This window comes from Theropithecus gelada, chromosome 11 (assembly GCF_003255815.1).
Source record: "Theropithecus gelada isolate Dixy chromosome 11, Tgel_1.0, whole genome shotgun sequence".
Taxonomy (NCBI): Eukaryota; Metazoa; Chordata; class Mammalia; order Primates; family Cercopithecidae; genus Theropithecus; species Theropithecus gelada.
Window position 1 is genome coordinate 115,257,752 of NC_037679.1, and position 23,446 is coordinate 115,281,197.

Genomic DNA, 23,446 nt, shown 5'->3' on the forward strand with positions numbered 1-23,446 from the left:
ACATCTCACAAAGTCGTGTAATGTTTTCCTAGGAAATTTTACTATTACCAACATTAGTGAAACAGTCAGCTACAATTATTGCTCTCGGCCACATCCTTCTGTGTTTGATTTTTAAACATTCTCCATCTACTCTTGCCCACAGATCTATCAACAGTAATATGTAAGGGCATGTAGAACTTTAAAGAATAAAGCATCCTGGACTTTTTGAAAATATTTAAGTGCAACTTTAATAAACTTACACAAATATGGCCCAAAGACTATACTTAAAACTCACATCTCAGTCATGGCAATAATGGTTCTGTTGTTCAGTTGTTTCCTTTTCCTTCACTATTTATTTTTACTTCGCTATTTTTTAAAAAATAATTCAACTCTTGTTCTAGATAAAGGGGGTCCAAATTAAGATGTATTACATGGGTATCTTGTGATAAGCCGAGGTTTAGGGTACAATCGTTCCCATCCCCCAGGTAGGGGGCATAATACCCAATAAGTAGTTTTTTAGTACTTGCTCCTCTTTTTCTCTGTCCAGTCTAGTAGTCTGTAATATGTATTTTTCCTGTCTTTATATTCGTGTGTACCCAGTGATTAACTTCCACTTATAAGTGAGAACATGTGGCATCTGATTTTCTGTTCCTATGTTAATTCACTTAAGTTAATGACCTCCAGTTGCATCCAGGCTGCTGCAAGGGACATTATTTCATTCGTTTTTGTGGCCATGTCGTATTCTATTGTCTATATGTACCACATTTCTTTATTCAATTCACTGTTGATGGGCACCCAGGTTGAGACCATGTCTTTGCTATTGTGAATAATGCTGTGATGATTATATAAGTATATAAGTAGATGTGTTTTTGGTAGAAGAATTTCTTTTCCTTTGGGTATATACCCAGTAGTGGGATTGCTGAGTTGAATGGTAGTTCTGTTTAAGTTCTTTGAGAAATCTCAAAACTACTTTACACAGTGACTGAACTAATTTACATTCCTACCAACATAGGATAAGCATTCTCTTTTTTTCTGCAGCCTTGCCAGAATATTTTTTTAATGTTTTAATAACAGCCATTCTGACTGGTGTGAGATGGTATCTCCTTGGGATTTTGATTTGCATTTTTCTGATGATTAGTGATGTTAAACAGTTTCATGTGTTTGTTAGCTGCTTGTATGTCTTCCTTTGAGAAGTGTCTGTTCATGTCCTTTGTCTACTTTTTAATTTTTTATTATTTTTTGCTTGTTGAATTGTTCAAGTTTCTTATAGATTCTGGATATTAGTCCTGTGTTAGATGCATGATTTGCAAAGGTTCTCTCCTGTTCGATAGGTTGTCTGTTCACTCTGTTGATTATTTCTTTTGTTGTGCAGAAGCTCATTAGTTTAATTATATCCCACTTATCAATTTTGTGTGTGTTGCAATTGCTTTTGAGAACTTAGTCACAAATTTTTTGCAAGGCCGATATCCAGAATATTTTCTAGGTTTTCTTCAATGGCTTTTATAGTTTTAAGTTTTACATTTTAGTTTGTAGTACATCTTGAGTAAATTTTTTTTATGAAAAGAAGGGGTCCAGTTTCGTTTTTCTGCATACAGTTAGCCAGTTATTCCAGCACCATTTAATGAATAATGAGTAATTCCCCATTGCATTTTTTTTTTGTTTGTTTGTTTGTTTTTTTGTTAACTTCATTGAAGATCAGGTGTACGACAGGTTTTAGGTTTGCAACTTTGTTTCTGGGTTCTCTATTCTGTTCCTTTAGTCTATGTGCCTGTTTTTTGACCAGTACTATGCTGTTTGGTTACTATGGCCTTTTAGTATCGTTTGATATCAGGTAATGGAATGACTCTCACTTTGTTCCTTATGCTTAGGATTGCTTTGACTACTCAGTCTCTTTTTTCGTATTGAATTTTACAATAGTTTTATTCTAATTCAATGAAAAATGAATTAGAATGAAAAACGATGCTGGTTGTTTGATAAGAATACCATTGAACCTGTGGATTGCTTTGGGCAGTATAGACAGTTTAGTGGTAATTTTTCTACCAATCCATGAGAATAGAGTATTTTTCAACTTGTTGGTATCGCCTATAATTTCTTTCATTGGGGTTTGTATTTATCCTAGTAGAGATCTTTCACTTCCTTGGTTTAAATGTATTCCTAGGTATTTAATTTATTGTGGTTATTCTAAATGGAATTGCATTCTTGATTTGGGTATCAGCTTAACTGTTATTGGTGTATAGAAATGCTACTAAGTTTTGTCCATTGGTTTTGTATTCTGAAACTTTATTAAAGTATGTTATCAGTTCTAGGAGCCTTTTGGCAGAGTCTTTAAGGTTTTTGAGATATAGAATTATATCACAGTGCAGAGAGCTAATATGAGTTCATTTCCTATTTTTCATGTTTTACTTCTCTCTCTTTCCTGATTGATCTGTCTAGGATTTCCAGTACTATGTTGAATAAGAGTGGTGAGAATGGGCATTCATGCTTTGTTCCTGTTCTTAAGAAGAATGCTTCCAGCTTTTGCCCATTTTATATGATGTTGGCTGTGGTTTTATCATAATGGCGCTTATTATTTTGAGCTATGCTCCTTCAATGCCCAGTCTGTTGAATAACTTTATCATAAAGGGATGGTGGATTTTACTGAAAGCTCTTTCTACATCTGTTAAAATGCTCATATACTGTTTATTCTAAATTCAATGTATGTAGTGAATCATTTATTGATTTGTGTATGCTTACATCTCAAAAATAAAACCTACTTGGTCATGATGAATTAACTTTTTGATGTGCTGCTGGATTCAGTTTGCTAGTGTTTTGTTGAGGAATTTTGCATCTATGTTCATCAGGGATATTGGCCTGTTGGTTTATTATTGTTGTGTCTTGCTAGATTTTGGTACCAGGATGATTCTGGCTTCAAAAAAATGAGTTAAGAAAGAATCGTTCTTCCTCAATTTTTCAGAATAATTTCAGTACAGTGGGTACTTGCTCTTTTTTGTATTTCCAGTAGAATTTGGCTATGAATGCATTTGGTCCAGGGCTTTTATTGATAGGCAGGTTTTTTAAGTACTGATTAAAATTTGGAACTCCATATTGGTGTTCAGGGTTTCAATTACTTCTTCATTCAGTCTTGGATGGTTGTGTGTTTCCAGGAGAATAAGAATGACCCAATTAATACATGGTCCCTCTTTGCACACTAGTGAAGGCCTGAAAGTGATGTAATATTAGAACCCTGAAAAGAACTCTGTCTACCACAAGACATAATCTACATTATACTGGCAATGACTATGCCATTTGGGGGCTACTGCAAAGTTTTTATTATTTATTTATTTATTTATTTATTTTTTACTAAATCCTAGATAATGAACCATCACGTCTTAAAACAGTGTTCTTTGTACCAAAGCTTAGTTTTATTGACCACTACACTTGTTCCATAAAAAAATTCTTCTATATTATTCCTAGTGAAAAAAAAATAGTAAGAACTGTAAGTTTGGCAGAACTGTACTTGTATAGATTTAAATTCTTCTACAATTCTTCCTTCAATAATTGGTCTTTAGTATTAATAGATTCAAGGTGAGCTTCCCTTGAACTTTTGCCTAGATTTAGAGCAGAATTTATTAAAGCCACCTATCTACATAAACTGTCCAACTGATTAAAAATCTGAAATCACTTGTTTCTACATTTTCCACTTCTGTGCTCTAAACACTAGTGGGGCATTCTGTTGTGTTTAATGTCTCTGGTAATAATATCATCTGTCATTATGTCCTTGGATTTTGTGTATGCCTGCTAAATTAAAATTTTAGCATCTCTACCTGCCTCTATTTTTCCTGAACTCAGTGCCATTTTCATGGGTGACTCCAGTTAAATTTTGATTCCTCCCAAACTGCTATATTATCTGAAGTCTTTGGATAATTCCTCTTCAGGGCATGTCTCTGAAACTAAGAAATTGTCCAAAAGACCATCTCTGTTCTGCAGAGAGTAAAATGGAATGGAAAATAATTATTAAAGAGAATCTACAGAGATAAGAAAATTATATACAGAGTTCTAAACACTAACTTCTTTGTTTCTTAATTTTAAAATTAAGAATGAATTAAATGTCAATCATGAATTACATTTTCTTATATAGAAAGAAATCCAAAAAACTATTTTACATTTTATCTGTTAAGCAACTGTATTTTTAGAATCTTCGTAAACTGTAAATATATTAGTTTGAACAAGTGAGACTTCACTGGATATAATGCAATGTATTTGCAGCACTGTTGTGTCTTCCAAATTTCTTATGTCATATTTTATACACAACATTTCAGGTGTTTCATAACTGTAGTTGTTTGGAAGTAACTGGTCTCCAGAACAGAAATTACTCAGCCCATTTGGGTGAATGCCCAAGAAGTGATGCTTGTATAACGAAATTTTACTTTTTTGTTGCAATACAAGTCTTGAATTTATTTTTCTCTGCACTTGGAGGCACCTCATATTTCATGCTGATGGTTAAGTAAGTATGACTTTTAGAAACATTTTCATATGCATGAGACTATAAACACACCTAATGACCTAATGGTATGCATATTTTTACATAATATACTGGGATTCAAATTCATATTTTGTCAAATTTTAATTTTCTGAGAATTCATTTTATTAAAATTACTATGAATTCTCAAGGCCATAATTAATAATTTTGCCTCTAATTTTTCCATTAAAAGTCCAGATTCCATACTTTCTTCTCTTATTAAGAAGCTGATGACATAGACCGGCAATTGCCTCAGTTGTAAAAGGATCTCCCTAGGATTCTAAAAGAACCTTTTGAATTTTGAGTTGACTTGCATCCTAATGGGTCTGTCAGGGTAAATCTATTGATTTCACTAAAATAAAGCATTTGAAAACTAGATAGAAAATATGCTCCATTTGATAATAACATTCCAAAGTTTTTAATCCATGCACAGCATGACTTTTATAATATCCTTGTAGAAAAATAAGAAAATCCACGGAAGCATTCATTCCTTTCTTGGCTCATTAGAAAAGATATAATGCTTGATGAATATTACATGGTAAATGAAACCAATAAGATACTTGTTGTAGTACAACTTTCAAAATTACAGGAAAGACTGGTGTGAGATAAATAATCTTAAAATCAAAACATATTTATAAATTGTTCTGAGTGCTCATCAGGAAAAAGATTTCCCTAAAAAGAAAGATTCAAAGGGAAAGTTAATTTAGGATTGGGTGGGGGGGCAGCTGTGAAGAAGAGGAATCAGAGTACATCTCAAAATAAGTAACATTTTTTCTAAAGGTCTAAAGAAAAAGCTAAATCAAAGGGTTTCCGGGAGAAGGTCTGGGTGCTGACGCCTCAACACAGGAAGGAGCTGATGTGTTTTAGAAATGAAAAGAAGCTGGCAGATTCAAACATACTGAATGAGAGGTTGTGACACATGATAAGATTGGAGAGTTAGGCAGGGTACAGGTTAATGCATGTCCTACTGGCCAACTTGATTCAATCACCTAAAACTGATAAAACCTGTAAATAATTGGTCTTAGATCTTAAAAATATATGTGTGTAAGTATAGTGACCTGGGTTAACATTCAACTGTACTTTTAAAACCTACACAGTTGATCACAAGTTCACTGTCAGCAAACAGCATGACACAGTAGAGATGAAAAAAGCAAAAGCATTTTAACATTTGTTAACATTAACATCAACTTGTAATTTGAATTTACAGTTGTTTAATTTTGACTCTGACCGCAAATCTTATCAAATTATTTATACTAAATATTCCACAGATATAGCTCCATCTCAATATAAAATGTTGTCTACTCAAAAGAAGTCTTTCATATTTGCCAAATTAAACTCATTAACATACTAAAAATACCTTAAAATTCAACAATAGTTTGCATATCAACAGGTTTTAGCTTTTTATTTTAAACTCATGAGTTTTAAAAAACACTGTTCCATCATTGATGATAACAATATCATATCTATTTCAGAAACTGATTAAATCAGCATTACAACTTGTCAAAAATATTTAACTCTCGCTAGCCTTTGATTTTATTGAAAGAAGCATTTTGGGAATATGACTACAGAACAAAAATATAAATTTCAGTTTGTTAATAATTTTCTAATGGTTAGACTGTGAAGCTATTTTTTAAACTTGATTAAGTGGGCAGAAGGACATCCATTTATTCAATATGTATTCATTTTGTGTGTCAGGCACAGTTGTATGCACAGAGGATGCAACTGTGAACGAAAGTGATAGAATTTTATTAGTTTTTAGTGTGGGTGGGAATGAAGGAATGAATGTATGTAGCAGAAAAAACAATAAGCAAATAAGTGAGTAAATATACAGAGTAAGTGTGAAGCACTAGAAAGATAAATAAATCGGAATTAAGAAAATAGAAAAAAATGAGAAAATAGGTAAGAGATACTAGTTCAGATATTATGCGTTGAAAGTCCTTTGAGTGACCTGAATGAAGAGATAGAAAAGCCATCTTGAAATCATGATGCATTGAATAAATAAGGTAATAATTGTTATTATTGCTGAAGTGTTTGCCTTTTAAAACAACTGAAATATAACTTTATACAATGGGGCCATTCAACTGAGAACTTAATTCTATCATGAAGAAAAACAACACAGGAGAAGGCTTTAATGTTGTTTCATTTTGATATTTTAATGATATTTAATGTTTCTTTGCCTTTATCTTGTTTCAGAATTGTTCAACCTGAATTGAAATCACTTGCACTGGGTTTCCACTCAATGGTTATACGAGCACTAGGTATGATGAAAAATGTATATATATATATATACACACACACATATATTAAATTTAAGTTATAAATATAAATGTCAAGGTTTAAAGACTGAATGTAATGAATCTTTAATTGTGATAGTAAATAAAATTAGTATCGTTTCTATTTTGTGATAAATAAAAACAATAAGAGATAGAGTAAAATTGAGTGACCTAAAAGAGAATTCGATTGTTAATTATACGTAAAGTTAATCTGTTAAGACTAAGGAATTATTGTATTTATATTACACTCTTTCAAACACAAAGGTAGATGGTCCTCCACATTTTTCTTTTTTTAGAAAAATAAGAATATTTCCTCCCAGTAGGCAGAGTGAAGGGCCTAACTTCTAAACTGAGGCATGATTTAGGCAAGGCCTAAAGCTAGCTTGGGAAGCATGGGAATCTGGCCAGGCTATGGCCAAATTACAATGAAGAAATTGTCTAAGAAGCGTATTTGATGATAAAGTCACAAATCCTCCAAGTTAAAAAGAAGAAATATACAGGAAATAAAACAGAGGAGAGAGATGCTATAGTATTCCATTGGTTTTCTTCCCACCATTCCCTTTCGTGTGTCTCTAATCTCCCAGACTCTGTACATCCTGGCAGTTTTCTACCTTCAGATTCAATGGGGATGCCTCACTGCTAGAACATGGGTGACAAAAGCTTAAAGTAACACCTGGGTTGTTAGTACTCCTTCTGATATGTAGAAATGAGACCAAGAGAATGCAGTAAAATTTTTTTTTAGCAATAGAAAATAGGAAAAAAAATGAGTTTCACCATACTAATTCTGGGTATCCTATTTCGATGTATCCAATCTGTGGCACGATGGAACCTAATGCACCAATGGAAAAAATACGCATTTAGTACAAAACTTCCACTTCACAAACAATTGTCTTGAATGCAATAAACGTGTAAATTGTGGAAGGTCTATATAGTGAAAAAGTCATTTAGAAAATAGGTTATGAGTTTTAAAATTGTAGTGATTAGGACCAAATTTGTTACTTAAAACAATCCATTACATTTGTTCAAATCAGTGGCATTATGTGGGGAAAATAAATTGTTAGCATATATTTTTCATTTTTCAAAGAGTGGCTGTGATTTTTGAAACCTGAAAATTTCTCATCCATTTCCTCAGTACCAGGTTTTTTCAAATACATTAGCCTCAGTCCCTTGTCATTTTAAGATTTCTCACTCTCAAAAAATTAAGACTGATGAAAACTAAATGGAATAAGTAAAATTGTGATACATCAATCACTGTCATTTTTTCCATGACAAAATAAACTCTGAAAATTATTCACCACAATACAAAAAAAGAACAAAGTAAAGTTATGAATACTTCAGTTGCACCGTCTGAAGGATAGTTCTCTACTGGCATGTCCCTAAAATTCTTTATCAGATTACCTTTGCCTAGAACCAGGAGTCAATCTCAGAGTTCATTAAAACAGCAGTGGAAGCAGATGGACACTTATTATATAAACAGTTTATTATATAAACAGCATATCTGTCCGTGCATTCTGCAAAATCATGAGCTCCAAATAAAAATTAACCAAAAAAAAAGACCACTGAAAACTTATGCATCATTGTGATCAGAACACTAACACAAACAAAATTTAGTACCACAATCCCCTAACTTAGCCTAAGCTGCTTCAGGAGGTATTTACAAATGCACAAAATCAATTAGTAGAAAATCACTGGACTATGACCTCTAATGACATCAGTAAGTGGGAATTAGACATCTGAGCCCAGAAAAAAAGTACAGCCTGCCAAAAGCTAAGCACTCCCTGAAGCTCAGCCTATACTTATCTGGGGAGGGAGTTCTGATTAAGCACTCACTTTTAAATTCTCTTAAAATAGTGTTTAAAAAAATAAAAATAAAAGTCTGCCTTTACAGCAGTTGAGCCAAGATCTTTTTCCTTTCCCCATAAAGTTGTAATTCTACTCCATTTCAGGTTTCTTTGCCTAAGAAAAATCCTGTATTAACCAACATAACTTCCCAGTTTTACTAACAACATTCTCCTTTTTACCATTCAGGCTTAAGTTAATTGCTACCATAAGAACAGAGTGTACAGGCATGTATGTAGGGAGGGTACAAGTGGGTAGAAGGCATCAATGACATTACTACATGATTCAGGTCTTTGAGATTTCAAATAACCTTTATTATTGGGTAGATGCAGAACAAAATAATAAATAAATCCTCCAAATTTTTAAACGTTTATTTAATCAAAATGTATCAATGTGGAATATCATACAGTTACATTTAAAATATGTTCCCTGGACTGACATCTTCTCTTCTCCTATTACAGGAGGAATTCTAGCTCCAATATATTTTGGGGCTCTGATTGATACAACATGTATGAAGTGGTCCACCAACAACTGTGGCACACGTGGGTCATGTAGGATATATAATTCCACATTATTTTCGTAAGTTGTCATAAATATATTTCATTAATTTCTCTTTGACTATAATAATTCCTAAAGAATATTATTTTCATTATATAATAATATTAATAATGATAGCCACCATTTAATGGAAACTTACTTTGCAGGCACTATGGTATCAAGCAATCTGGTATCTCATTTTAGTACTCATAGAAACTATAGGACATGGATATTTTCTTCTATTCTGTTATATGTGAAGAAACTATGATTCAAGGATAATAACCAACTTGTCAAAAATTAGAGATAATAGAAAATGGCTAGGATTTGTATGTGAATGTTTTTTGTTTCCAAAACTCTCTTCATGTTAGTATATATAAGGATAAATATGCACATGTAAATATATATATATGTGTGTGTGTGTGTGCATGTGTGTTTGTGTGTATTCAATTGCCTCTGACTTCTCTAGAAAGACACAGAATGACTAGCTTGGGCTCTGGACATATGTCAATTAAGAAATAAAGGAAAATATGTTTCTATATTACTCTATTCACAGGGAGAGATATTCCATAAGTGACACGAAGATAACTGCATGGGCATCTGGAAAAACAAAACGCTACAATTATACTTTACCTCTTTAAAAAAACTAATTTCAAATTCATATATTGACAAATTATACACTTTGAAATGTGAAACTATATGTATTAAAACTCATAGTATAATTTCTTTCAATTATCTACAAAGCAGAAACTAAGTATGACCCAAATGCCCAGAACTACAATAGAAAAAAAAGACAAAATATTTATAACATCTGCATCATTAAACTTTTAAAAGCAAATTTCAAAGTGAAAATATAAATTAGGAGAATAATTTGCAACTTCTGACACAGACACAGGCAAATATCCTAACTATATAAGGAACTCTTAAAAATCAGCAAAAACAGCATCCAATGCTGGCAAAGATGCAAAACAACAAGAATTTCCTTTCATTTTTCTTTCATTGCTGGTGAAAATGTAAAAAATAATAGAGCCATGGTAGAAGACAGTCTGGAATTTCTTACAAAGGAAAACATGGGCTTATGATATGGTTAAGTAATCATGCACCTAAGTATTTACCTAAGTTAGATGAAAACATGTCCCCACAAAAACCTGCACTTGAATATGAAGAAATGGAAGCCAACAAGATGTCTTTCAATAGGTGAATGGAGAGCCAAACTGGGGTACATTCACACAATAGAAAATTATTCAACAATAAAAAGAAGTGACCTGTCAACCTACAAAAAGACAAGAAAGAAACTAAAGGCGTGTAGCTAAGTGAAAGAAGGCAGTCTACAGAAGTTTCTGGGCCTGGTGTGGTGGCCCACGCCTGTAATCCAGGCACTTTGGGAAGCCGAGGTGGGAGGATCCATGAGGCCAGGATTTCAAGACCAGCCTGTACAACATGGCAAAACTCTGTCTCCACTAAAAATACAAAAATTAGCCAGGCACGGTGGTGCACATCTGTAATTTCAACTACTTGGGAGGCTAAAGCACAAGAATCCCTTGAACCCAGGAGGCAGAGGTTGCAGTACGCCAAGATCATGCCACTCCTCTCCAGCCTGGCTGACAGAGCGAGACTCTGTCTCAAAAAAAAGAAAAAAAAAAATTAACAAAAATTAAAGAAGCTTCTAAGTATGTGACCTTTTGTAAAAGGCCAAACTGTGAAGACAATGAAAGATCAGTGGTTGCTTGGAGCTCAGTGGGGAGAAGACAGGGATGAGTAGGTGGAGGACAGGGCATTTTAAGGGTGGTGAAATGATTTTATATGATTTTATAATGGTGGATACATGATGTTATGTATTTGTCAAACCTGTGGATCCATACACATACCACACACAAACCACATAAAAAGCAAACTAATCTAAAATATGAACTTAATAATAACGCATTCATATCAGTTCATCAATTGTGACAAAGTTACCACACTAATATAAAATAATACAAACTATTAATGATAAGGGAAACTGTGTGTGTGAGGCGGGGAGTATACGGGACTTCATACTTTCTATGCAGTTTTTCTGTAAATCTGAAATTTCTGTAAAAAGTAGGTTCTATTAAAAAAATCAAATATCTCCCAAAGAAAATAATCACTAATGGCTATTAAATATATAAAAAGATGCTCAAATTAATTGATAATGACAGGATTGCTATTAAAACTCACCCAGATTTTCAACAATCAAAAATGTTAAGTAGACATTGTATTGGCAAAAGTACAGAACTTTGAGCTAGCAGCAAACTTCTAGAAATTTATCCTACAGATAGCTATACTCCAAATAGATAAAATGGCACATATGTAAGATTACATACATATGTATGGCAACATTGTTTATGATGGCAAAATATTGGAAGCAACTTAAATATCTCTTGATAAGGGAGTCATTAAATAAATAGTTCTACAGTTCTACTTGCAGGAAAATGAATAGTCTGATGTCTTGAAAAAAGAAGAAAAAATTATTTGTTTACTAATGTGGAACCTTCTTCAAGACATATTTTTGTATGAAAAAAAAGAAACATGAAGAATGTGTATGGAGCATGCTATCATTTATATGAAAGTGGAGGAAGTTTATTAGTTCAGGATACATCTCTGTAGTAAAGACCTAGGATCAAATTTACCAAAAAGACTTCCTTCCATTTAATGTGTAAATTCACTATCTAAAATCCCCAATGGATAAAATGATCCAGCTTTTTACAGAATTGTACCCCATAGGCATTCTCATAAATTTATTTAAATATTAATGATAGAAAATTTCTCACAAAATGGGAGAAAGAAATGAAAGGAGATTACAAATGAAAACTTCATATATTTATCTTAATGACTTTTTTTAAGAATGTGTTCGTTTTTTATTGAACTCATCATTTATTTCCAGAACACCTGGCAAGATGCTCCTCAGAATTTCCCCAAAGCAATGACCACAACTTCAAGTATTCATGTAACATTTTGAGATGGCTTTATAATGGTTTGAGTATAAAAAGACCCTAAAACTATTTTTAAGCCATACTAGTTCCTTTTTGTTCAGTGAAGATTTAGTTAGAACTAAAGTGAAATTTTTAAATTTTTTATGTTAATTGATTGATTAATGCATTCTTCTTGTTGAATAACTGTTATAGTATCCAAATTTTTAATATACTGCAAAGACCATTGTGATAACATTAGTGTATATGTGTGCTATATATATTTAATATGCATATATATGCATATATAAGATAGATATATAGTATATATGTTATTCTTATGTACTTTAATTTATGCTCATCCCAAGACATTAAGATTTAAAGGGTCAGTCTTTGTACATCTCGACATATTTATCATTTTATTTTCTCTGATTTCTTCTTGCATGTCTACAAAATGTCTCAAGTACTGATCTTAGGTTTTACAATAGTGATGTTATCTTCAGGAGCAATTTGGGTAGGGTCAGAATCTTGCAGCCTTCAACTACATGGCTCGTAAATCATAATTTCTAATATTCTGGCTAATTTGTTAGTTCTGCAAAGGCAGTCTAGTCCCCAGGCAAGAAGGGGCTTGTTTTAGAGAAGGGATTTTATTGTTTCTTTTTTCAATCTCTATAATATAAACGAAGTTCTTCCCAGAGTTAGTAGCAAAAGGAATAATTATTTGTCATATAGGTTCTTTTATAAAATTGGCTATGTTGAAACTTTATTCTATAAGGAACATTATATTCTAATTTTAAAGCCTTGAAGTCCCACAGGTTTTCTGTACAGTGTTCCTGACCTGTGATTTTGTGCCATCACATACTTGTAGGAGTTGGGTAATTTTTCCTCCTCTCAAGGTCCCAAGATAAAATGTGCCAAGAAGAAAGGGGCATTCTTATCACAGGTCAGGAACACTGTACAGAAAATGCATAGACAAGATATAAGGCCAGCTTTTCCCAGGGGCTTTTATTGGATCTGTAAGTCAACTTCTATTCCTCAAAGAAAGTATTCCATTCCAGTTAAAGCCTTGGTAAAATGACCAGTTTATCCAGTTAGGTCCTGTCATTGTCTCAGTTACAATTTTGCAGGGACAATTTCATAAGCATTTAGTGCAATAAGCTTTCCACTTTATGCTGTTTATGCTATATCCTACAGGTTTTAATATACTTTGTCTCGATTTTCATTTGTTTAAAACAAAAAAATTGTGTTTTGCCCTAATTTTGTTATTTACCCAAAAGTAATTCAGGGCTAAGTTATATAGGTTTCTTGTAATTGTGTAGTTTTGAGAGTTGCTCTTGATATTGATTTCTATTTTTATTCCACTGTGGTTCTTGAAGATGTTTGTTATAATTCTGATTTTTTAAAAAATGTATTGTGACTTATGACTTAGAATGTGGTTAGTTTTAGAGAATGTTTTATAAACAGATAAAAAATGCATTTTCTCTGATTTTGGGGTGAAGTATTATCTAGAAATCTATTAGATCCACTTGGTAAAGAGTCTAGTTCAAGTCGAAATTTTTTTTAGCTTTTGGCCATGATGCTGTGCCTGCCTAGTGCTGTCAGTCTGGTGTGGAAGCTTATTTCTCAATGTATTACTTTCTATCTCTTTGCTTAGGTCTGGTAGTATTTATTTTATAAATATGATTGCTTCAGTATTGAGTCTGTATATATTTAGACTAGTTAAATCTTGTTGAATTAAATGCTTTATCATTATATAATGCACTTATTTGGGTTTTTTTGACACTCTTGTTTGTTTAAGGTCTATTTTATTTGATACAAAGAGAGGAATTTCAGCTTGTTTTTGCTTTCCATTTGAAAGATAGATCTTTCTTCATCCTTTTACTTTAATACGAGATGGATTCCTTAAGGGCAGCAGCAGATTGTCTTTTTTTTCTTTTAAATCCACTTTGCTACTCTATGTCTCTTATATGGAGCATTTAGGCAATTTACATTCAAAGTTAATATTGATATGTGAAACTTTGTACCTCCCATACTGTTGTTAGTTAGTTGCTTTGCAGATGCCATTGTGTGGTTACTTAATAGGATCTGTAGGCTTTGTAATTATGTGTGCTTTTATGGCAGCTAGTATCGGTCTTTGTTTCCTGTTTTGAACTCCTTTGAGCATTTTTTCTAAAACTGATCTGGTGGTGACATATGTCCTTAGCGTTTACTGGTCTGGGAAATACTTTATTTCTACTTTATTTACAAATCTTCATTGGGGAGGTTATGAGGTTCTTGGCTGTCATTATTATTATTATTATTATTTTGTAGGTCTAACAATAGGCCCCCAATCTCTTCTGGCTTGCAATGTGTCTGCTGGGAAGTTCACCTTTAGTCTAATGGTATTTCCTTCATAAATAATTTGGCCCTTTTCTCTAGCTGCCTTTAAGATTTGTTCTTTCGTGCTGAACGTAGCCAATCTGATGACTATATTCCTTTAGAATGGTTATTTTGTGTAGTATTTCATAGGTATTCTCTGAATTTCTTGTATACGGATGTGAAGTGCTCTAGCAAGATTATTTTTTAATTTCTGAATTATTCCCACAACTGTGTTTTCTAAGTTGCTTACTTTTTCTTTTCTCTCATTAGTGCTAATAATCATACGTCTTGTTTCTTTAAATAGCTCTATGTTTCTCAAAGGCATCACTCATTTTTTTACCTTCTGTTTTCTTTTTTTTTTTTTTTTTTGTGACTGTGTTAATTTGAAAGACCAGTTTCGAGATTGTATTAGTCAGGGTTATCTAGAGGGATAGAACTAATAGAATATATATATATGTATAAAATATGATACACATAAATTATATATATAATTATATATATCTAGATTATATATATCCTGTATATCATATTATATATAATCCACATATAGAGAACTAATAGAATATATATAATATGATTTTATATTTATAGCAGCATATTAAGGAGTGTTAACTCACACAATCATATATATATCTCATATATATCATATATATATATATTACATGGAAGTGTATTAAGGAGTATTAACTCACAAGATCACAAGGTTTTCCAATAGACCATCTGCAAGCTGAGGAGCAAGGAAGCCAATTCAAGTCCCAAAGCTGAAAAACTTGGAGTTTGATGTTTGAGGGCAGGAAGCACTCAGCATGGGAGAAAGATGTAGGCTGGGAGGCTAAGCCAGTCTAGTCTTTTCATGTTTTTCTTCCTGCTTTATATTCTGGCCATGCTGGCAGCTAATTAGATGGTGCCCACTCAGATTAATGGTAGTTCTGCCTTTCCCAGCCCACTGACTCAATTGTTAACCTCCTTTGACAACACCCTCGCAGACGCATCCAGGATCAATACTTTGCATCCTTCAATACAATCAAGTTGACACTCATTATTAACTATCACAAATATCTTTAATTATTTTTTATGTTTAGTCTAATTTATTGTCAAAGTTTCCAACTGTATTTTGGAATTCTTTTGGTAACTTTTTTAATTCCAGAAGTTCTGTTGGTTTTTTTCTTAATATGTCCATCTCACCTCTCATATCCTAAATTGTTTTTCTGGTTTCATTTATTGGTTTTCAACTTTCTCTTGGATCTTATTAAGTTTTCTTGCAATTTATATTTTGAATCCTTTATCTGTCATTTCAAACTTTTCAACATGATTAATGTCCATTGCTAGAGAGCTAGTGTGACCCTCTGGAGTTGTCAAGATATTCTGGCTATTTGTTCTGCCAGAGTTCTTGTGCTGATTTCTTCTCATTTGAGAAAGCTGACACTTGTTATTTTGAATTTTCTGTTGTTCGAATAGGACATTTTAAATTTTTTATTATTTCTTCCCTTGAGGATATGACTGTGGTGTATGTTGTGCATGATGGTTTGGCCTCATTTCTGGGTTTCATAAGGCCGAGGCTTAGTAGGGTTCCCTTGGTTGTGGATAGATTCTGTGCAGTGGTTTTCTTAGATGTTACTTGTTGTTGTGATGTATTGGATGTATGATCTGACACACTATCTCTTATGGGGCTGAGGGTATGGAGGTCTCAGGAATTTTATCTTGGGGACTAGCTCTAAGTTCTTCCGGTGGCACATTTTTAATTTGGTGGAGAGTTCAGGCTGCAATCCAGTAGATGGTACTTAAGAGTGAGAGCCAATTTGCCCTCAGTTAGACTGAAATTTAGTTGAAGCACTTTCCCTGGCCCTGATGGGATGTGGTATAAAGAAATCATGTATGGGTATGTAAAATTTGGTGGAAATGGGCCGGGGAGGTTCACCAGTTTCTCATTCTCAGCTGGCAGAAACATAATCTGCCTCACTCTCATGCCCCTGTTACAGGGCTCGTGACCTTCAGTCCACAAAGTCCTTGTCCTCTGTTTCCTGGCCACAGTGCAGCTGCAGGCTGCAGGCATGACCATCTAGTGACTATCATAAAAATGGATTCAGGGTGGAACCTCTTTCCCAAGTCCAGAGCAGGCATCTCCATGACCGGTTTGTCCTCCACTGCCAGGATACTACTGTTATGTGTAGGGAGGGGTAGCTGGACCCCGCCCTTCATGTAAGCCCAAGCAGTGCAGGCTCACTTTTATCTGGGCTGCAACTCCTGCAAAAAACATAAAAGATGCTTTATCTGAGTGCACACATGCCAGTCCTCAGCAGGAAGAACCACTGCTGTATCCACAACAGTGTACGGTGGAGAGGGTGGGAAATTACCGTCTATCCAGATTCATTCCTGAGTGTTGGTACTGCCTCCTTTAGTAATTGTTGCTGTACCCATGTTCTCTTTGTCCCGAGGAAAGCTATAGTGGGCTACAGTCCCCACTCTCTTAGGGGAAGAACGCATTGAGAGTTAGATCTCCAGAGGTCCTGCTGTTTCCCCAAAGTCCACTGACCCCTGTACCTGCCAAAGTCAGAGAAGTTGGTTGGATATGTCTGCCAGAAATTTGGTGGTGTGGTGGCTCAAAGATGGAGAATCCTTAGGCAGGGCAGTGGCATACCACAGATGCACAAACAGTGTGGCACCTCCTTCCTTCAGATGGGAAGGTGGTGCAGCCGTACCTGTGCAGGCTGGCCGCCCACTTGTCTATCCCTGGGGAGTTCCCAAATTGCTACCAATAGCATTACCCTGGGTCAAGAGGGCAGAGGAAATTCCCAACAATTTGGTGGTCAGCAGATTATCAGACATGTGAGGGGAGCAGAGAAGCACTTTTAGCTGTGTTTTCACAGGGTTCTCTGGGGTTGATTATTGCCAGACTTTTACTGCTTTTCTTTACTGCACCACAGCTTCTTCTTTATGGGCACTTTAACAGTTCCTGGCTCTCTTTCCTCAGTTTTTCATTTGGAACTTCCTTATTCACCAGTAACCTTGATCTTCTTTCTGAGGAGAACTGTAATTTGATGTCCCTGGTCAGCCATCTTGAAAAGAACTTGACTATTTTTATTTTTATCAGTGGTAGCATGATGTATCTTCCTGCACCTAATTACTTTTAATCTATACATCTTTAAAGTAGATTTCTCAGAGGCTACATATAGTTTGTTTCTTCTTTTTAATCCTTTAACAAATTCAGTCTTTTAATTGGTGGATCTAGATCACTGACATTAAAAGTGACTACTGATGTTGTTAGACTAATGTTGATCATAATTTTACTATTTTCTATTAGTTATACTTGTTCTTTGACCTATTTTTGTCTTCTATTCTTTTTTCTTCTGTTGTGGTCAGCTGAATAGTCTCTATGACTCTGATTTTATATGACTATATAATTACGAATTTTTATTTTACCTTTCTTTGTGTATGTCAAGTTTCCGACCTATATGGGTCTCTCTAAAAAGCTTCTCTTAACATTTCTTACAAGGAAGATGTACTGGAAAAACATTTCTTCAATTGTTGTTTGTCTGACAATGTCTTTATTTCTACTTTACTTTTAAAAGAATTTCACAGAGTACAGAATTTTAAGTTGGTGATTTTTTTCTCTTAGGACTTTAAATATTTCACTCCACTCTCTTCTTGCTTGCATGGTTTCTGAAGAGAAGCCTGACATATTTTCTCCCCTATAGATAGAATTTGTTTTTTTTTTCTGGTTAGTTTCAGGATAAAGTTTTCTTTATCTCTGACTTTCTGTAATTTGAAAATAACACACCTACAGGTAGTTTTTCTGATCAGTAATAACTTATTTGTATATTTTAAAATAACTTAGGAAGTGTAGTTGAATTGTTTGTAACTCAAAGGATAAATTCTTAGCATTTTCTAAGGTTCCCGAATCTGTGATTAGTGTCTGACATTAATTTAAGAGAAATTCTTAGTAATATATATATTTTTTGAGATGGAGTCTCACTCTGATGCCCAGGCTGAAGTGCAGTGGCGTGATCTTGGCTCACTGCAACCCCTGCCTCCTGAGTTCAAGTGATTCTCCTGCCTCAGCCTCCCGAGTAGCTGGGATAACAGGCACCCACCACCACGCCTGGCTAGTTCTTGTATTTTCAGTATAGATGGGGTTTCACCATGTTGGTCACGCTGGTCTCTAACTCCTGACCTAGTGATCCGCCCACCTCAGCCTCCCAAAGTGCAGGGATTACAGGTGTGAGCCACTGCACCTGGCCAGTAATTATTTTTTTTAAATATTTATTTTGCTCCTTTTCTCTTTGTTTTCCTTCTAACTTTTCCATACACACACTTATATAATTGTCTCAAAATGTTTATATAATATCAATTGACTTGCTTTTTAGTCTTGTTCCTCTTTGCTTTTCAGTTTTGGAGGTTTTCATGGATATATCCTCAAATTAGAGAGTCTTTGTCAGCGGTGTTCTACCTACTAATAAACCCATCAAAGGCATTCTTTATTTCTGCTACAAATTTTTTTATTTTTAGCGTTTTTCTTGGAGTCTTAAAATTTTTATTTTTATACTTACGTTGCCCATCTGTTCTTGAATGCCCACTACTTTATCAATTAGAACCCTTAACATGTTAATCATAGTTGTTTTAAATTCCATTTTGAAAATTTCCACATCCCTGACATATCTAGATCTGGTTTTAAGCTTACTTATTCTTTTCAATCTAAGTTTTTTTCACTTTTGGTATGACTGGCAATTTTTTTCATTACAGTTAAGCATAATGCATTGGGTAAAAGGAACTGCTTTGATAAGTTTAGTAATATGGTGTAAGGTGCTGGAGAAGGGGTAGCATTCCACAGGCCTATATTTAGGTTTAATTATTTTAGTTATAATCCAGTAACCTCTGGATTATAAATTTCAAGCATACTTCTCAGTTTCTCCTCCCAGCTGTAGGTGGGGCGGGATGGCTTAAGAGGGCTTGGGTTGTATGTTTTTCTCCTGCTATGAAGAAGGCCAGAGGCAACTGGAGCATAGTTTCTATGGCTTCATAACCCTATTATAATAATAAAATATCTATCATTATGCCCCAATACAAATAATTATTAGAATTATTGTCTTAATATTTTATCTCTAATTTTATTTTTTTCTTTAGGATCCGGATACTGGAGAAAATGTTGTAAGTTATTATAGACAATTTAAAATGATTTACTGTTTTATTTTGTCTATTTCCACAGAAAGGTCTACTTGGGCTTGTCTTCAGTGTTAAGAGTCTCATCACTTGTTTTATATATTATATTAATTTATGCCATGAAGAAAAAATTTCAAGAGAAAGATACCAATGCATCAGAAAATGGAAGTGTCATGGATGAAGCAAACTTAGAATCCTTAAATAACAATAAACATTTTGTCCCTTCTGCTGGGGCAGATAGTGAAACACATTATTAAGGGGAGAAAAAAAGCCACTTCTGCTTCTGTGTTTCCAAACAGCATTGCATTGATTCAGTAAGATGTTATTTTTGAGGAGTTCCTGGTCCTTTCACTGAAAATTTCCACATCTTTTATGGTGAAAGTATTAATAAGCCGATGAATTTATAATAAAACAAACTATATGTAGAAAAAATGAGAGTATTCATTGTTATGTTATAGCTATGTATTTGTGGTTAAGGCTAGACTATAAGATCCATACAAATTTAAAGTAAGAGGCATGGTTATTGTGTAATAAAAGAAAAAATACTTGTTCAAGTAGTTGTAATTCTTAATAAAATAAATGAGTAGAATACAAGTAGAAGTTAAAAAGAAGGGGCTAGATTAGTATCCTAAGTAAATAGAAATGCCTAATGTCTATTTTGTATTAAACAAACAAACATGCAGTTTGAACTGTAATACTGAGGCCTGAAGTCTAGCCTGGATGAATGCTACAATAATATCTGTTACTCACATAAAATTATATATTTCACAGACTTTCTTAATGTATAATTAATTATTTTGGTCAAGTAAATTTAGAATACATTTAAATATTAATGAAGAAATAAAGACATTCCAATATTTGCAAGCTGTGATTGTCAAACAACATATTACATTATGTGTTAAGTTTCTGTTGGATTTAATGGATTAAGAAAAATTGACTTTGACTAATGTAGCCACTCTTATACTTATCTTAGCTAGATTTCCTGGATCATTTGCTGCACCTTCTACATCAGCACTTGCTTCTTCACTTTGCACTTAGGTAATGAAACCAGCTTCTTTTTTTAAACCCCATGAACTAAATTCTACAGCATTTTTTCTTTTGCAGCTTTCCCACCTCTCTTAGTTATCATAGAATGACAGAGAGGTAGGGCCTTACTCTAGATTACATTTGGCCTAAGGGAACATTATGGCTGCTTTGATCTTCTAACCAGGCTACTGAAGTTTTCTCTATATTAGCAATAAGTCTGTTTCACTTTGTTATTATTTGTGTGTTCACTGAAGTAGGACTCTTAATTATCTTCAAGTACTTTCTTTTTGCATTCACAACTTGGTTAACTATTGAATGCAGGATGCTTAGTTTTGACTTACCTTGGCTCTTGATATGCCTTCCTCACTAAACTTAATCATTTCTAAAATTTGATTTAAAATGAGAGATGTGTGACTCTTTCTTTCACTCAAACACCTAGAGGTCATTGTAAGGTTATTAATTGTCTTAATTTCTATGTTGTTCTGTCTCAGGACATAGGAAGGCCCAAGGAGGGAGGTGTAGCAATAGCTGGTTGGCAGAGCATTCAGAACACACACAGTTTTATTGATTAAGTTCCACATATTATACGGGCATGGATAGTGGCAAGTCGAATCAATTACAATAGTAACATCAAAGATCACTAACCACAGGTCACTATCACAGATACAATAACAATGAATAAGTCTGAAATATTGTGAGAATTAGCAAAATGTGACACAGAGACATAAAGTGAGCACGTATTTTTGAAAAACTGATGTCAATAGACTTGTTTGATGCAGGATTGCCACAAACTTTCAATTTGAAAAAAAAACCAAAATATGTGAAGTACAATAAAGTGAAGTTGAATAAAAGGAAGTATTTCAGGAATAAAAACTAGCAGGATCACAGCATCAATATCTACTTAAAAGTATTAGAAATATGGAGGTAAATAGAAGAAATAGCTAAAAAGAGTTGTAAATGCTTGCCTCCAGAAAGCAGTAATAACAAGCAGAGAAAAACTCATTTTCAATATGAGATTTTTGATGTAATCTTATTTTTACAACTTTGTGCATAAATTGCTTTGGTAAAAATTAAAAATCAATCATCAGACTGGTATGTCTCTTATTAATCAACAATAAACAATAATATTGATACCCAGGTAATACACTGAGAGCCTTGGGTGAGTCTCCAAGTCTCGCTGGTTTCAGATACCAGAGAGATCACAGGGGTTAACACACTAAGCAGACTCTTGAGGTCCTTGGTTCCAGAACTTGACTCTTGGATAGCATTCCTGAACCTGCCCTTGGCCAGAGAGGAGCCCACTGTCCTGCAGGTTGAATCCCAGGTCAGGCAGAATTCAATAGAAGCTGATTAAAGTGCCCTTGGGCCTTAAGGAAACATTGGCAGTAGTCTGGCAGTACTCCCTGTGGGCCTGAAGTGGTTGTGGCTATGGGTTGAGGCTCCCCTGTATTTGGAAATGTGAGGAAAGAGTGGGAAAGACTGTCTTGTGGTTTGAGTGACACCTCAGCCACTATATGATAGAACACCAAGTAGCCTTCACGAGTTTTGGCTCTAGTCTCTGACTCCTGGATGGCACCTCTGGGACCTGGGGGACCTCACCACCCTGAAAGGAAGGACACAGGCCTTGCTGGCTTTGCTGCCTGCTGATTGTAGAGCCCCATGGGCAAACATGGGCAGTAGTCAGGGAGTAATTATAGCAGACCTTGGGCAAGACTCAGAAATGTGCTGGCTTCAGGTGTAACCCAATGTAGTCATAGTTCTGGAGGCCACAGAGCTGCTCATGCCACTCCAAACCTAGATTTAGTTGTTTCAGAACAGAGAAGGAGACTGTATGTTTGGGAGAAAATAACCAATAGAACAAGAATCTCTACCTGGAAATCCAGACAATTCTTCTGGATGTTGTTCAAGACCATTAAGGCGGTACCTCTACGAGTCTGCAAAAACCTCAGCATTACTGGGCTTGGGGTCCTCCCTAAAGCAGACACAGCTTATCTCACAATAATCAAGTTCTTTTAAATGCCTGGAACCCTTTCCCAAGAAGGATAGCTGCAAATAACCCCAAACAGCCAAGACTACAATAAATACTTTGCTCTTCAATGCCCAGACCGACAAATATCTACTAGTATCAACACCATCCAGGAAAACATGACCTCACCAAGTGAACTAAATAAGGCATAGGAACCATTCCTGGAGAGAGATGTGTGAGCTTTCAGACAGAGAATTCAAAATAGCTGTTTTGAGGAAACTCATAGAAATTCAAGATAATACAAAGAAGGCATTCATAATTTTATCAGATAAATTTAACAAGGACATTGAAATAATTGAAAATAATGAAGTAGAAATTCTGTAGCTGAGAAATACAATTGGTATACTGAAGAATGAATAAGAATCCTTTAATAGCAGAATTTATCAAGCAAAACAAAGAATTAGTGAACTTGAAGACCGGTTATTTAAAAATACACAATCAGAGGAGATGAAAAAAAAAAGAACATAAAACAATAAAACAAGCCTACAGAACATGGAAAATAGACCCAAAAAAAGCATATCTGTTATGGGCCCTAAAGAGGAGGTAGAGAAAGAGATGGGGTAAAACGTGTATTCAAAGGAATAATACCAGATAACTTATCAAACTTAGAGAAAGATATATCCAAGTACAAGAAGGTTGTAGAACACCAAGCAGATTTAATCCAAAGAAGACTACCTCGAAGCATTTAATAATCAAACTCTCAAAGGTCAAAGATAAAAAAATGATCCTAAAAGCAGCAAGATAATTAAGATAGAGTGGCACTCCGAAATTCTGGCAGTGAAGTTTTTACTGGAAACCTTACAGGCACGCATGGCATAACATATTT

The 23,446-nt window shown here is 34.3% G+C and overlaps 1 protein-coding gene across 2 annotated transcripts in view; it reads left to right on the plus strand.

The window, feature by feature from the left end:
• The window catches only part of SLCO1B1 (solute carrier organic anion transporter family member 1B1), a 97,658-nt gene extending 77,226 nt beyond the window's left edge, over positions 1 to 20,432 (plus strand). For both annotated transcript variants that reach the window (XM_025401664.1, XM_025401665.1), the window contains 4 exons: positions 4,278 to 4,462; positions 6,671 to 6,735; positions 9,051 to 9,168; positions 19,615 to 20,432. In XM_025401664.1, the coding sequence (XP_025257449.1) occupies positions 4,278 to 4,462; positions 6,671 to 6,735; positions 9,051 to 9,168; positions 19,615 to 19,825 (579 nt within the window). In that variant the 3' untranslated portion in view covers positions 19,826 to 20,432. The remainder of the gene's footprint in view (positions 1 to 4,277; positions 4,463 to 6,670; positions 6,736 to 9,050; positions 9,169 to 19,614) is intronic.
• The last annotated feature ends 3,014 nt before the right edge of the window (positions 20,433 to 23,446 follow it).